Source organism: Tachypleus tridentatus, chromosome 8, assembly GCF_004210375.1.
Source record: "Tachypleus tridentatus isolate NWPU-2018 chromosome 8, ASM421037v1, whole genome shotgun sequence".
In the NCBI taxonomy this organism is placed as follows: Eukaryota; Metazoa; Arthropoda; class Merostomata; order Xiphosura; family Limulidae; genus Tachypleus; species Tachypleus tridentatus.
This window is the reverse complement of record NC_134832.1, coordinates 151,894,742-151,908,241: the sequence shown is the minus strand read 5'-3', so window position 1 is coordinate 151,908,241 and position 13,500 is coordinate 151,894,742. Positions and strand designations below refer to the sequence as shown.

At 31.9% G+C, this 13,500-nt stretch overlaps 1 protein-coding gene across 2 annotated transcripts; it reads left to right on the top strand.

Moving 5' to 3' along the window:
- Positions 1-486: 486 nt before the first annotated feature.
- LOC143223753 (grpE protein homolog 1, mitochondrial-like) lies at positions 487-11,538 on the top strand. Of its 2 annotated transcripts, none has more exons than XM_076452143.1 (3): positions 487-605; positions 6,041-6,212; positions 9,199-11,538. In XM_076452143.1, exon 3 carries the CDS (start codon positions 9,247-9,249, stop codon positions 9,628-9,630), a length of 384 nt encoding a protein of 127 aa, XP_076308258.1. In that variant the 5' UTR covers positions 487-605; positions 6,041-6,212; positions 9,199-9,246; the 3' UTR covers positions 9,631-11,538. The 2 variants fall into 2 exon arrangements, with proteins under 2 accessions (XP_076308258.1, XP_076308259.1); XM_076452144.1 differs by lacking the exon at positions 487-605 and adding an exon at positions 793-817.
- The last annotated feature ends 1,962 nt before the right edge of the window (positions 11,539-13,500 follow it).

Sequence of the window (13,500 nt, the reverse complement as noted above, 5' to 3'; positions counted from 1 at the left end):
TTAGAACACTAGACTTGTTAACTGACGAAGATGTCTTCCTTTCAACAAACTCATGTGAGATCCTGTATATACTATTTTAATTTAATATTGATTACTTAAAGGGAAACGTCTGACTGTGACTGTCCGCTGAGTTAAGTTTTGTGTAGTTTACCCCACTAATCCTTCCGGTATAAAGCGGAAGATAGTTACCATATTTTGTAAATATTTAATGTATTTTAATACACTTGATTTGTAACATTAAATTAAAATTGGGACAGTCTGCTATAATTAGCTGAAAATATAATTTTTTTTTAATTTACTGTAATTATTAATTATGATATTAAAATGCTTCAGGAATACTAGGTCAACACATGATCTTTGGTAGAATCTTAAATTAATCAGAATCTATCAAATTGAAAAAAGACCACTGTTAAGACTGCATGGCCCACTGCGTAGCTTGTGGGATATAATTATTATAATAAACGTTTTATTACGTTGAGAGGGCGCTGTTATTTGGACAAAAAAAAATATGGCAGCAACGGTGTCTTCTTGCATTAGTCTTGCGAGACGGTTTTATAGTCTTGCTCCTAGGTTTTCTAAAATATTTTGTATGGTTCTTCAAGAAGGTAATTATTCATTTGTATTAATACTATTAAAGACTTAAAGTTAAGAAGCTGAATTATTTATTAATTAATGTTTCTTTGATACTGCCACGTGCTCATACAACTTATGAATATTATTTTAGTCATTCTTTACATAACCTAATTATTTAAAATGTTACAGTTTACGGCCTGCTGGTGGCAGTGCTAGTATTATATCACTATGGTTCGTAATGTTTGTAAGCATTAATAATTAACAGTATTATATAATTAAGTTCATATGACTTCAAATTTATCGTTACTGATTGAAGACAATGAGACTGCAACAGCGCGTGTATGCAGTTGATAGTAGTGATAATACTAATATTGGTATATTATTGCATAAGCCGGTATATCATGTGATTTACTCTAAACTCTTGGTTACGTAGATTGTTACCATATGTGTGGATAGCTAAACTTAAAATACAGGCCTTGAATATTTATTTTTTGGGCCAGTTAGTTTTCAAGTATTTTAAAAAATGGTCAGATATCTAGTAAAAAACACTATACATATATACTTCTCTGTTAGTAGATATAACTAGTCAGTAACTATCTGTGGTAATAATTACAGACGAAATGAAAAAACAAACAAACACCATACTTGAATGCTATGTTTTTTTAAATGAAACTTTGGGATACGATTGAAAGATGTGTCACTATGTACAAAAAAACTACCAGAAAGTGCCTGTTGATAAATTATTATAGTATTTTTTTCATAACTGTTGTGTTCTCATAGCCATCTGTTTTAAATTCATTTTGACTTGTTTAGAACTGACTTGAATATTAATAATGGATGGATAACAAGTGGTCCTCTACAATAGATGTCAGCATGTTTTATAACAGTGGTTTGAGAAAACATGGGATCTATTGGTCAATCTTGGCTGTTCCATCCTCTAAACTAAACTGAAAACTATAAATAAATGAATAAATTAGAAAAAACTACTTAATATGAGCCCTTGCTATTCATATACTTAATAAGCTTTATTTTACATTTTCTGTTTCTTCAACATCTGAAGACAACCCATTCCAAAGGCCAACCACACTGAAAAATAAAAGTCTTAGCTGAAGATGACTGTTACCCTATCAAAATTTATTTACATATTTGTGTCCCCTAGTCCTACTGTTCTCACTAGAAACTATTATATTATTAACTGTTAGGCCTATAATATCATGTATCCCCTCTCAACACAGTTTTGTTTAAAAATAAAATGGAGACCATGTTGACTAGTTTTGTCATCAAGTGTCATTTCATTGAATATGTCATTCCTTGTTTTAAATAAATTTTTTTTTCAAAACATTTGAGAATACATGAGTTTGATGAGTCTTTGAAAAAATAAAGAAATATTAAGAGCTTTCTAGATGGAAAAAATATTTGGAAAATTATTCAAATATATAAACAAATATTTTTGACTGCCAGAAGTGTATGACCGTTACTAGATAAATTCTTCAAAGGGAACATCGGTAGTCGTGTCTACTTGCAAAGAAAGTATTTGGCTGTTTGTAAGAATTTTAGAATGATCTAGCAAACTATGATTATAATATGGAAAATGTAGCCGAGAGTTCTGTTAAAGTGCAGGTTGAGAAAACTAATGTCTTAGCAGTGGTTATAAGTGAGAGACATTGTCCAGCATGATAAGGCTACATTTATTACTTGTTTGAACTTGTGTTTCCATCAATGAACTGAAACAATCATCACTGTAGAAAACAAAACAAAAAAACGCCCTTCAAAGTCACTGTCTTGGGTAAAGAAAAACTTGAAATTTATTTTAAAATATTCAGAAGGAACATACAATAAATTATCCACTAAAATGTATTATTAAGGATAAAATAATTAAATCTTAGTATACTTGGATACAAGTTCATTTTTTGTTTGTTTGACATAATCTTGAGTTATTCAAAGTTCTGTTCTGTTCATTATAAATCTTTCTTGCCTTAAAAATTGGTTAAAATGTCATGATTTGATCAATAATAACTTCTGAATATTCTGTGTACTTAAATTGAAACTACAAATTAATCTGGCCATCAGTATAGCTAATTAGATATGCTTTTTTGTTACATTTCTAATTTTTAAAATTTAAAATGCATTGTTTTATCAGTTGGGTATCCTTGGTGTTAACAGTATTTTCTGCTGTAAATCCAGTAATATCTTTTGAGGTTCGTCCACCGTAGTAACTGCAATCTTAAATACAAGTTCTATACTAACAATGTAAAAATGTATAATGAATGTTCAGTACTCAACAAGGAAATGAAATGTAATTATATTTGATATACAAACTAGAATAGAATGCATGTGGTTACACTTTGAACATTTTTGGAAGAAAAGTGATAAAATTTGTAGGATCAAAAACATTCACTCTTCTTGATTTACATTAATGACATAGATGAAGGAATGGTTAATAGATTACATTTACAGATGATATTAAGGTCTTGTGTGTTTCTGGTTGTGAAGAGGATGCTTCTGATTTACAAAAGGATTTAGATCATTTAGTTAGTTGGGGAAATAAATGGCAGATGGGTTTAATTATGATAAATATAAGGTAATGCATGTGGGTTATCATAATTTGAATAACAAGTATAGTATAACTTGGATTGGAATAACCTTAACAGTTGTCAAGAAATAGAGATTTTCGTGTAATGGTTTATCAGTCCTTTAAGCTATCCAAGCAGTGTGCTGTTGCTAGTGGTAGGGCAAATAGGATTTTATATTCTATTTACAGAAATATTGAATACGAGTCTAAAGAGGTTATAATTTTATTGTATAGGTCAGTGGTTAGGCCACATTTGGAGTACTGTGTTCAGTCTTGGCACCATAGGAAAGACTGAATTGTTGGAAAGAGTTCAAAGGATGGTCATTAGAATGGTGTCTGGAATGAAAGAGTTGTCACATGATGTTTTCTTTTTGAAGACAAAGAGGATATGATTGCAGTGTTTAAGTGTGTAAAAGGAATTGTAGGTGTTAAAGCATAATGTTTTTTCATACTTAATGGAAAGGATAATAAGATAAGGAAACAAATTTTGGTGAGGTAGGAGTTTTCCTAAGTTTCATTTTCTTAAGAGAGTGGTTGACCTCTGGAATGTGTTGCCCTTGGATGTTGTGAAGGTAGTAAATATAAATGAGTGTAAGAGAAAACTTTATATATAATAATGGTTAGCTTTAAGTTCTCTTATGTAATAGTTTAGTTTTGAGGATGGGACAGCCTAGAGGGGCCAGCAAGTTCCTTGTTCCAAAACATTGTTATATTTAATGACAGCGAGAATCAAACTGAAACCTCTGTAATCACCAGACTGCTGGCTCAGAGCTGATTGTACTCACTAGAGGGGCCAGTAGGTTTCTTATTCCAAAACATTGTTATATTTAATGACAACAAGAATCAAACTGAAACCTCTGTAATCACCAGACTGCTGGCTCAGAGCTGATTGTACTCACTAGAGGGGCCAGTAAGTTCCTTGTTCCAAAACATTGTTATTTTTGATGACAACGAGAATCAAACTGAGACCTCTGTAATCATCAGACTGCTGGCTCAGAGCTGATTATAATCACTTGAGCATGCTGGCCCAGAGCTGATTGTTAACACAAAACTGAGTTGACCTAAAGCTGAAAAACTTGAATTTATCAAAGAAATAATAATAAGAATTTGAAACAACTGTACTAACAATAATTTCAGCTACTTGGATGTTTAAAATAATTGGAAACCCTAATTTTGATCATTTTCTTTACGTTCCAATGACCAGTTAAGCTGAACAAACTGGAATTAATTGAAAATAGTAATGAAAAATCATGAAATAGTAAATTGTAAAAAATATTATATATTGTTATTAATTCTTATCCTATGAAATCTGGTTTGTGACTTAAATGAAATTGGTAATAATTACAATTCACTTATGTAATCTATTTGACACCTTAACAGTTGATGATGTAAATAGAACTTAGACCCCAACAATATCTGTCACATTTTAATGTGTTTAATCAGTCTCGGTACTGGCTGATAGGCCTTATTAGTACTGAATATAATAATGTAGTAGTTAACACAAGTTCTTAGAATTACATGCTGTACTGTAGTGACAGACCCAGGAGTTAATGCTGGGAGAGTTTATTTCAGCATGTCTTGGAAAACAAATACATTATGTTAATTATTATTTATAGAATTAATCACCGAACAGAACACATAATCTCACTCTGGCACGGCCAGAGTGTTAGGGAGTTCGACTCTTAATCATAGGGTCACAGGTTCGAATTCCCGTGACACCAAACATGCTCGCCCTTTCAGCCATGGGGGCGTTATAATGTGACAGTCAATCCCGCTATTCGTTGGTAAAAGAGTAGCCCAAGAGTTGGCAGTGGGTGGTGATGACTAGCTACCTTCCCTCAAGTCTTACATTGCTAAATTAGGGACAGATAGCCCTGGTGTAGCTTTGAGCAATATTAAAAAAAACAAACACATAATCTTCCATTCTTACTCTCTGTTAAGAACACAGAATGAAAACTATGTATGTCTCTATCAATCAGCATAAAGTCATCAGTTTCACAAAGACAGATATACGTGCTGAAGAAATTATATTGTATTTTATTATGATTTAGACACCAAGAACATTATTTGTAGTAATGGACCTGAAAGGTACATGAACATTTTAAAATGCACATAAATTTTATCCCTCCAAATAAAACAAAATTACAGTAGCACTGTTTTTGAAATAATGAGAAGAAATGCTCAAAGTTGATAAAACACGTCTGATATGAAAACTTTATTTGCAATATTTCTGGAAAAATCCCTTCATGAGGCAGTTTAAACCATGTTTAGAAAATAGAAAAAAGGTTTAGACAGTAACACCATTTCTGTAAGTGTTGGGAACCTCCTTTATAATAATAACAATATGTAACTAAATTTTCATTTTTTCTTGTTCTTGGACAGAAAGTTTTATTTCCCAATTGCTTATGCCTAAAGTAAATGAAATGACCTATTTTTCTCTTCAAACTTTGCTTTTTTGACCTGGGAGTGTATAACAAAAACATGATGGGATAATATAATTGGGGACTGATATGTGAAAATGATTTGCATTACAACGCAAATCTCGAAAAACTCACTTCTAAACATTTTTGTTCATTTTTATATAACTTTAGTATAAATACATGTAAATCTTGATTCATATGTTGTTTTATTCAGACGTTATGTAAATGAAAATGTGCAAATTTGCCAATTTTAACATAGAAAATAGATTAATTTCTAAATTTCATTATCCAGGTCACAAAGCAAAGTTTGAAGGGAATAATGGCCATTTTCTGTACTTTTACAACATAAGCAATTGAGAAATAACATATACTATCCAGGAACAAACTTTGTGTTACCTAGTGTAATAATTGATAAACTTTGCAATGTTACTGTCTCAAAAGTCATAAAACTTTAATGAATTTTTATTTTATTCAGTTCATCAGTGAGGATCTGTTCAACCACAGCATCCAGTGAAAAGACCAGCCCTAAAGAAAAGCCTCCTGAAGGGGGGGATCCAGTAGAGGCAAACCAGCATGCTGCAGAAGCCCCAGTAAACCCTCTTGAGGAAGAAAACAAAAAGCTTATTGAAAAAATTAAAGAAATTGATGTAAGAATTGTGTAGAACAGACCAAAAGAATAAGCGTTACATAGATAGTAATTAACTCTTGTTGTGAGCTTGTTATAATGTACTAGAGTTCATCTACACATTGCACGTTAACTATAACTTTTGAAATACCTTCACAAAACTTGGTTGACTTTTAGTAAAGTTTATTTTGTGTTCAAAAAATCAGATATGTAATAAAATATTTTCATTACTAGTTTCAGTGTAAAGTGACTTCATGTTATGTTTAAAAAACAAATTTTTGTCACAAAAATTGCAAATATTATTTGTGTAATCTCTAAAACCTCCAAAATACATTTCAAATTTTTATTTTGAGTAAGAGTTTATATTTTAATTTCTATACCCTTAAGTATGTGGGGTTTGTCACTTGACCAACCTTGTAATCATCGTAAAAACAACAACAAAGAAAATATAAATTATGCTTTTTTGTGTTTGAATAACTACATATTATAACACAAAAATACAACTGTTTAGTCTAAGTAGCGTAAGTCTCATAACACTATATATATTATTATTATATTGACTTTCCAGTCATGTCTAGCTAATATTACCTAGGGGGGGGGATTTACCTATTGCTTAACTTAAGTGTATGTGGTAACATAAATATTTATATTTACATGGAATTCTTTGTGCTTAACCCTATTGCTGTGGGTTACAAGTTAAACCCATGTCATTGTGTTTCTTGACTTGCATTCAAAATTTTATGGATTTATGTCAGTAAGTGTGGTGTTTAATTTATAATTCAGATTGTAGTATTATATGTTATTTAATTTCTTAATTTAAAAGTGAATATGAAACAAACCCCTAAATACTGAGTTTTTTATGTGTATCTCATGGTATATTAGATGCACCACTGGTTCAGATTTTGTGTTTGTAATGTCAGAATATGAAGTTTAATTTTGTACAAATTATCTGTGCTATAACAAGCAGCAGCCTAATACAAAGGTTGTAACAAGGAAAAATAATTTTTTGATTTATTTTCTTATTCACTGTTCTGTGTTTAAAAACTTGTTTGTAAATAGTAATAATGTATATACACGTGTATAATAATAGAAATGTGACTATATATTACAAAATACTAAAGCACAGCTAAGACATGTCACTTTGTAAGGATTGAAGGTTTTATAATATTGGATACGGTAACATGAATGAAAGTATACTACATCATTATAACTGTTAACCAGGCACAACTGGAAGGCCAATATAATATATATAAATGCATAATGTTATGAGATTTAAGCTATTTAGATTAAATGTTTGTATTATTTCTAGCCATTCTTGAATGAAAAGAACATAATTGTGAATCCTGGCTAGTATTTTCTGTTTAAAAAAAATTATGCCACTCACAACTGATAACTTTCTAATGTGATAATTAGAAATGTTTTATAAACTGTATTATACCAAACTGGTTGTGGACCTTCTTTGTTCCTGTCTCAATTAACAGAAGTAGATTTATGTGAGGTCCAATGTCAAAAATTTGGGTAGCACTCAACACCTACAAACCATAGTGTGTGCTGTTTCTTAAAAACTATTTTAATGTTTTCAACATGATGGGAACATGTGTGTTTCTATCCAGAACACTTGAGAGTTTGGTAGTTTTTACTGCCTTCAAGAAAAGGTATTTCTCTTCAGACCTAATCAGTTTTCTTTAAGATGAGTAATATAGTATTAAAATGTGTTTTGTTTCTTATTATGTATCTGAAAATGAATTGAAATGAAAGGGTCAAATTGTAGGTTTTTGAAAACTGAAATGCTGCTACGATTCTGTAAAACTTAATATAAAGAAACCTACACTTGTTATACAGTGATGTCTTCCTCACGAATAATCAGTAACTTCTAGATGAAGTCATGGCTGCTTACATTGATTTATTAATGAATATTAGTAGGACTGCTAGTAAACAGCCTCATCTGGGACATGTTAATAAGATACCACATCAATCTAGCAAGTTTGGTAGTCAATTTTATTTTGATATTGACTTCACAAATGGCCTAAATCCTTATGTAAAACAACAGCTTCCTCTTGACAGCTAGCAACACTCAAGACCTTAATATCATCAGTAAAAATAACAAATTTATTGACCATTCCTTCATCTGTCATTAAAGTAAGCCAAAAGAGCAAAGGGCATAAAACTGACCTATGAGGTACCCCACTTACAACATTAATCCAGTTTGACTGAACCCCAACCCTCTGCATTCTTCTAGTCAGGTCCCCTGTCGTACAGCAGTAAGTCTATGGATTTACAACACTTAAATTAGGGGTTTGATTCCCCTCGGTGGACTCAGTAGGTAGCCTGATGTGGCTTTGCTATAAAACACACACACATCCAGCCACTCTTTTATCCGATTTGCTATCCTCCACACTTACAGAGCCGATTGCTTTAGAAGCCTTTTGTGTTGCACCTTGTCAAATGTTTTTTAAAAATCCAGATACACCAGTCTACACTATTACACTCACCTACATATACATTACCATTTTCAAAGAATGTCAAAAGATTTGTAGGGAAAGATTTTCCCTCAATGAAACCACGTGGACTATCCCAAGAAATTCTAAACTTTGTTAAATGACTTTACAAATCTTTTAATAGTCCTTCCACAACTTTCGACTATCCCTGGTGAGGTTTTTAAAACCTTTTCAGAGGTTCCAAGGTTTAAAATGTTTCATATTAAAATTTCACATTTAAGGTGTTCACAATCTAATTTTATCTAAATTGTGTGTTTACCAAAAAGTGTTTGTCATATAATTCAAAACTTTGAATTGAATTTGCAAGTAACAGATGAGTTTTACAGAAGTTTTGGAAATATTTAGTAATTAGATCAGTGCATCTAAAACTGCACTTCTTATCACCAATACATTTTATTAGTTCTATTAGTATAATGGAGAAAGGTGTGCTTTCTTGTTATGATATCAGTTTATATAAACTACACTATTAATATTTGTCTGTAAAATGATTTATCTTTGTGTTACTTGTAGGATAAATACAAGAGGGCATTAGCAGAAAATGAAAATTTAAGGCAGAGGATGAGGAAACAGATAGAAGAGGCCAAACAGTTTGGTATACAGAACTTTTGTAAAGACTTACTGGACATTGCTGATGTATTGAGTAAAGCAGTAGAAAGTGTTCCCCAAGATTCCTTGACCAGTGAAAATCCTAACCTAAAAAATTTGTACGAAGGTCTGAAAATGACAGAAGCCCAACTACAAAATGTCTTCAAGAGACACGGTCTCAATCAGATTAATCCGCAGGGAGAAAAATTCAACCCAAACCAACATGAAGCACTGTTCCAACAACAGGACCCTTCAAAGGAGCCTGGGACTGTTTTCATCGTAACCAAAATTGGTTATAAACTGAATGAGAGAACGATTCGTCCGGCACTAGTAGGGGTAGTTCAGGGTTCAGCATAATGATATGTAGTTGTTACTAAAGTGTCAGTAAAAATGTAATAGTTTATTAAAGAGAACATTTATAGTTTATGAAACAGCTTTTTCATTGATTTCTTTCTTATAAAACGAGACTTAAGACACACCAGCAGCAATGTCAAATACATATAAAGATCAAAATTCAACATTATTCCAGTAATTAAATTACCAGTCTAATTGGCTGTATCATGAAATACATTGGTTTATCAGTTGGACACTGTGTTCATTTGTTTACCATAATCCCCTCCACAAAAAATCATGCAAGGTTTGACCAGATAATATAATAAAGATTGTACAAAAATATTCAATACAGTTAATTGAAGTAAAAGTGGAATATATACTGAACAGAAATATAAACGCCCCATGTCAGACTTTTGAGTTTTTATTAACATTAGGGACATGCAATATATGAAATCAACCACAATTCTTGTTATTGAATAATCTTCAAATCACTGTCCATTACCTCTTGACATTGGCATATGAACAGGACTGTCTCTCCTTCAAACATGGTAGGGGTCAGGTTGAAGAAATTCACTGTTCAGTATTTTGTGTGTCCACCATTTGCTTCTGTCAGAGCAACACATCTCCTTCACATGGAGTTCACCAGGTTGTCTATGGTGGCCTGTGGGATGTTATTCCATTCTTGCTGGAGTGCCACCGGAGCTGGCGCACATTATCCAGAACTGGAACACGGTCGCTAACACGTTGATCCAGAACATCCCAAAGATGCTCTACGGGCAACATGTCTGGCAAATCGCAGGCCAGTCCAGAACTGGAATGTGCTCAGTTTCAAGGAACTGGGTGCAGATCCTGGCAACATGTGGTCAGGCATTGTCATGTTGGAAGGTGACATTATGCTGCCAGACAAGCGGCACTACAATTGGGTTGAGAATCTCATCCCGATATCGTTGCCCATTCAAGTTCCCCTCAATGAAGTGCAATTGTGTTCTTTGCCCATACACGATGCCTGCCCACACCATAACACCACCATCTCCATGTGAACAAGCCGGATGTGGCGATCCTGTGCTGGGGTGGTCAGACGTGGATGAGGTCGATTTGCAGTACTGCCCATCTGTTGAACTCTCAATCATCCTATCGTCAGATAGTGAACATTCAGTGACCGCTCTGGTGGACATTCCTGCTTCCAACATGCCAATGGCACGTTCCCGCATGACTGGAGTCATCTGAGGCATTGCTGCTTTTGTCAAAATTTGACATTTTGAGGTGGCCTTTTATTGTTCCCAGTATAAGGAGTGTCAGAGTACTGCTCATTCTGTTTGAGCAGCGTCTGGATATGCCACACCCATGCACTCAGTGAAATTAACGCATCACTGAGCAAATGCTCACAGGCAGTAGTGGACTCAACTTTGGGATACTAATCCAGAGAAATATCCATTTTGTACAAGTAAAAGGAGTATACACTAACTTTGGGTGATACTCTTCATGTGACACCAATATTTCACATGGGACGTTTATATTTTTGTTCAGTGTAACTTATAATTATGAGACAAGCTGTTGTAGAAATGAGTGAAGTTATTGTAAAAAGTTTAATAAGGTGTTTCAAGCAGTAGTTTGTCACATTCATCTATATTTAGATAATTAAAAGTTCTAACATTCAAGATTAGGGTTCCTGTGATTCTCATTTTTTTTCCATTTTAATTTTCTAGTACACACAAAATAATGCTACTATAAAAACACGGGCTTGAAAATGTAGTCTTTATATTTGGTTAGTAAAATATGTTGTCAGAAAAGTTTGTAGGTACTATGACAGTGTTGTGTATTCTGTTTCTTCTAATATTTTTATGAAGTTGTCAGGGAAGTGTTAAATATGAAAAGAAACACAATTTCTGAAGGTTTCATTCCTGTACAATGAATAAAGGTTATTCCATTTGGTGGCTGTAGTACATTTTCTTTGTCACAAAATAACAGATACGATCTTCATAACATGTTATGAAAGAGTTATACTTGTCACGTTGGGTATAATCACATAAAAATGGTTTTAAGTTGCATTGCTTAAAATCAACTAAATCTAATCACAACTTTTTTTTTTATCATTGAACTTATAAAAAATACATTTTATTTTCTCAGTGAACATCTATCACGGAACTGAAACTTAATTTGTAACTGATGTATGATAATAGAATATGATACTTTGCAGTTACTAATAATTTCATGCTGTAACTAAAATGACACTAATTTATAATTACTTTCAGTACCTTGAAGCTTTTGTTATTATAGGTTATTTGAAAATAAATTACATTTATTACATTTAAAAACTGTTTTTTTTTACCTACATTAAAGATTTAATAACATATTGTAGAGTGTTCTGGATATAAAAATATTAGTTTCTTCAAGAGAGATAATGATTAAAATACATTTTAACTTTTGTGTATAAACATGTATGTATAAATAACCATCAGGTTAGTGAAACCAAAATATGTGGCCCACACTTTACTTTCTTACATTGATGAGAGATTAACTAAACTTACCTATTATCCAGTCTTGGCTGTAACGAAACGTAATCCAACCTTATTCCTTATTATCATTACTTGGTTTAAAAAAAAATGTTTAATAAATTCCATTTTTGTTAACCATTACACCTGTTTCAAGTTGTGAACATAAAATATATGTATTTACTTGACCATGTTTAATAAATACAAGTATACTCTTTTGAATGGTTATTGGAATATTACTTTAGAAAAATATATTGTGGTATTCCAGTTAGAAACCGCATAAATCTAAAGGTAACTTTTGTAAATACGTGGTCAGTACTAATCATCTTATCATAAAACTGGATTATGTATCTTTATTCCAAGCATTTTACAATAGTATGAAGATTTGAATAAGTTGACTGATCAAAGAAACTGTTAAAAATAATTTTAATCATTTGGTATTAAAGTACTTATTGTATTGTGTAAATGTAGGGTATAGTAACACAACATAAACTATATATATTACTGTCTGGACACCGAAAACAAAAACACCAATGTATAGCTGTTTAGTCATTATATTGTGAATAATGTCTGTTCAGAGTTGTATCTTAACCACCAAAAGTACTCAACATATACAGTATTTAAAGCTTACAAAACAAACTTAAGAAAATGGTCAACATTGAACAATGACAATATGTATACATATATTATATAAAGCTATGTAACAACACATTTTGTAATTTAGTTGTAAAAACTAACTTGCAACTCTAAAATAAATATACATAACATGTTTCATTCAACTGGATTTAAGGTTTTTAGTTGTGATTATAAAGGACACTAAACCGTAAGGTAAATTGAATTTCAAATAATACTTAACATTGTTCTGCAACTCATTTACTGTAAGCTTTCCAAAATCTGGATAAAGTGAAAAAACAACAACATACAGTTAAATTGGTTTGGTCGCATCCAATGTGTAATGTTATTAAAATACAAAAATCATATGATAACTAACTTTCACCTTAATCAGTGATGACAAGAAAATCCACTTATATATATACATAAAAACAGCTGGCTTGGGTTAGGATTTTTTTTTATTTTTTTTTGTAGAGGAGTGAACAACGTTTTGACCTTCTGTCATCATCAGGTTCACAAACAAAGAAAGCGGTAACTGACCGATAGCTGACCACATGTTTGAAGGGTGTTGCGTAACTGAGTTTAGAAATGTAGAGGGCATACTTAGATGTTTGATTATATTTATTAGTATAGGTATAAAGGTGTTCCTTTATATTGGTTTATTTTGGGTTTAAGTTGTTGTATACATAAAGCTTCTTTAATTTTGCATTTGTTTATGTTTGTTTTTTTATTTAGTATTTGGGTGTTTTCTATGGTTATGTTGTGTTTATTTGATTTGCAGTGTTTGAAA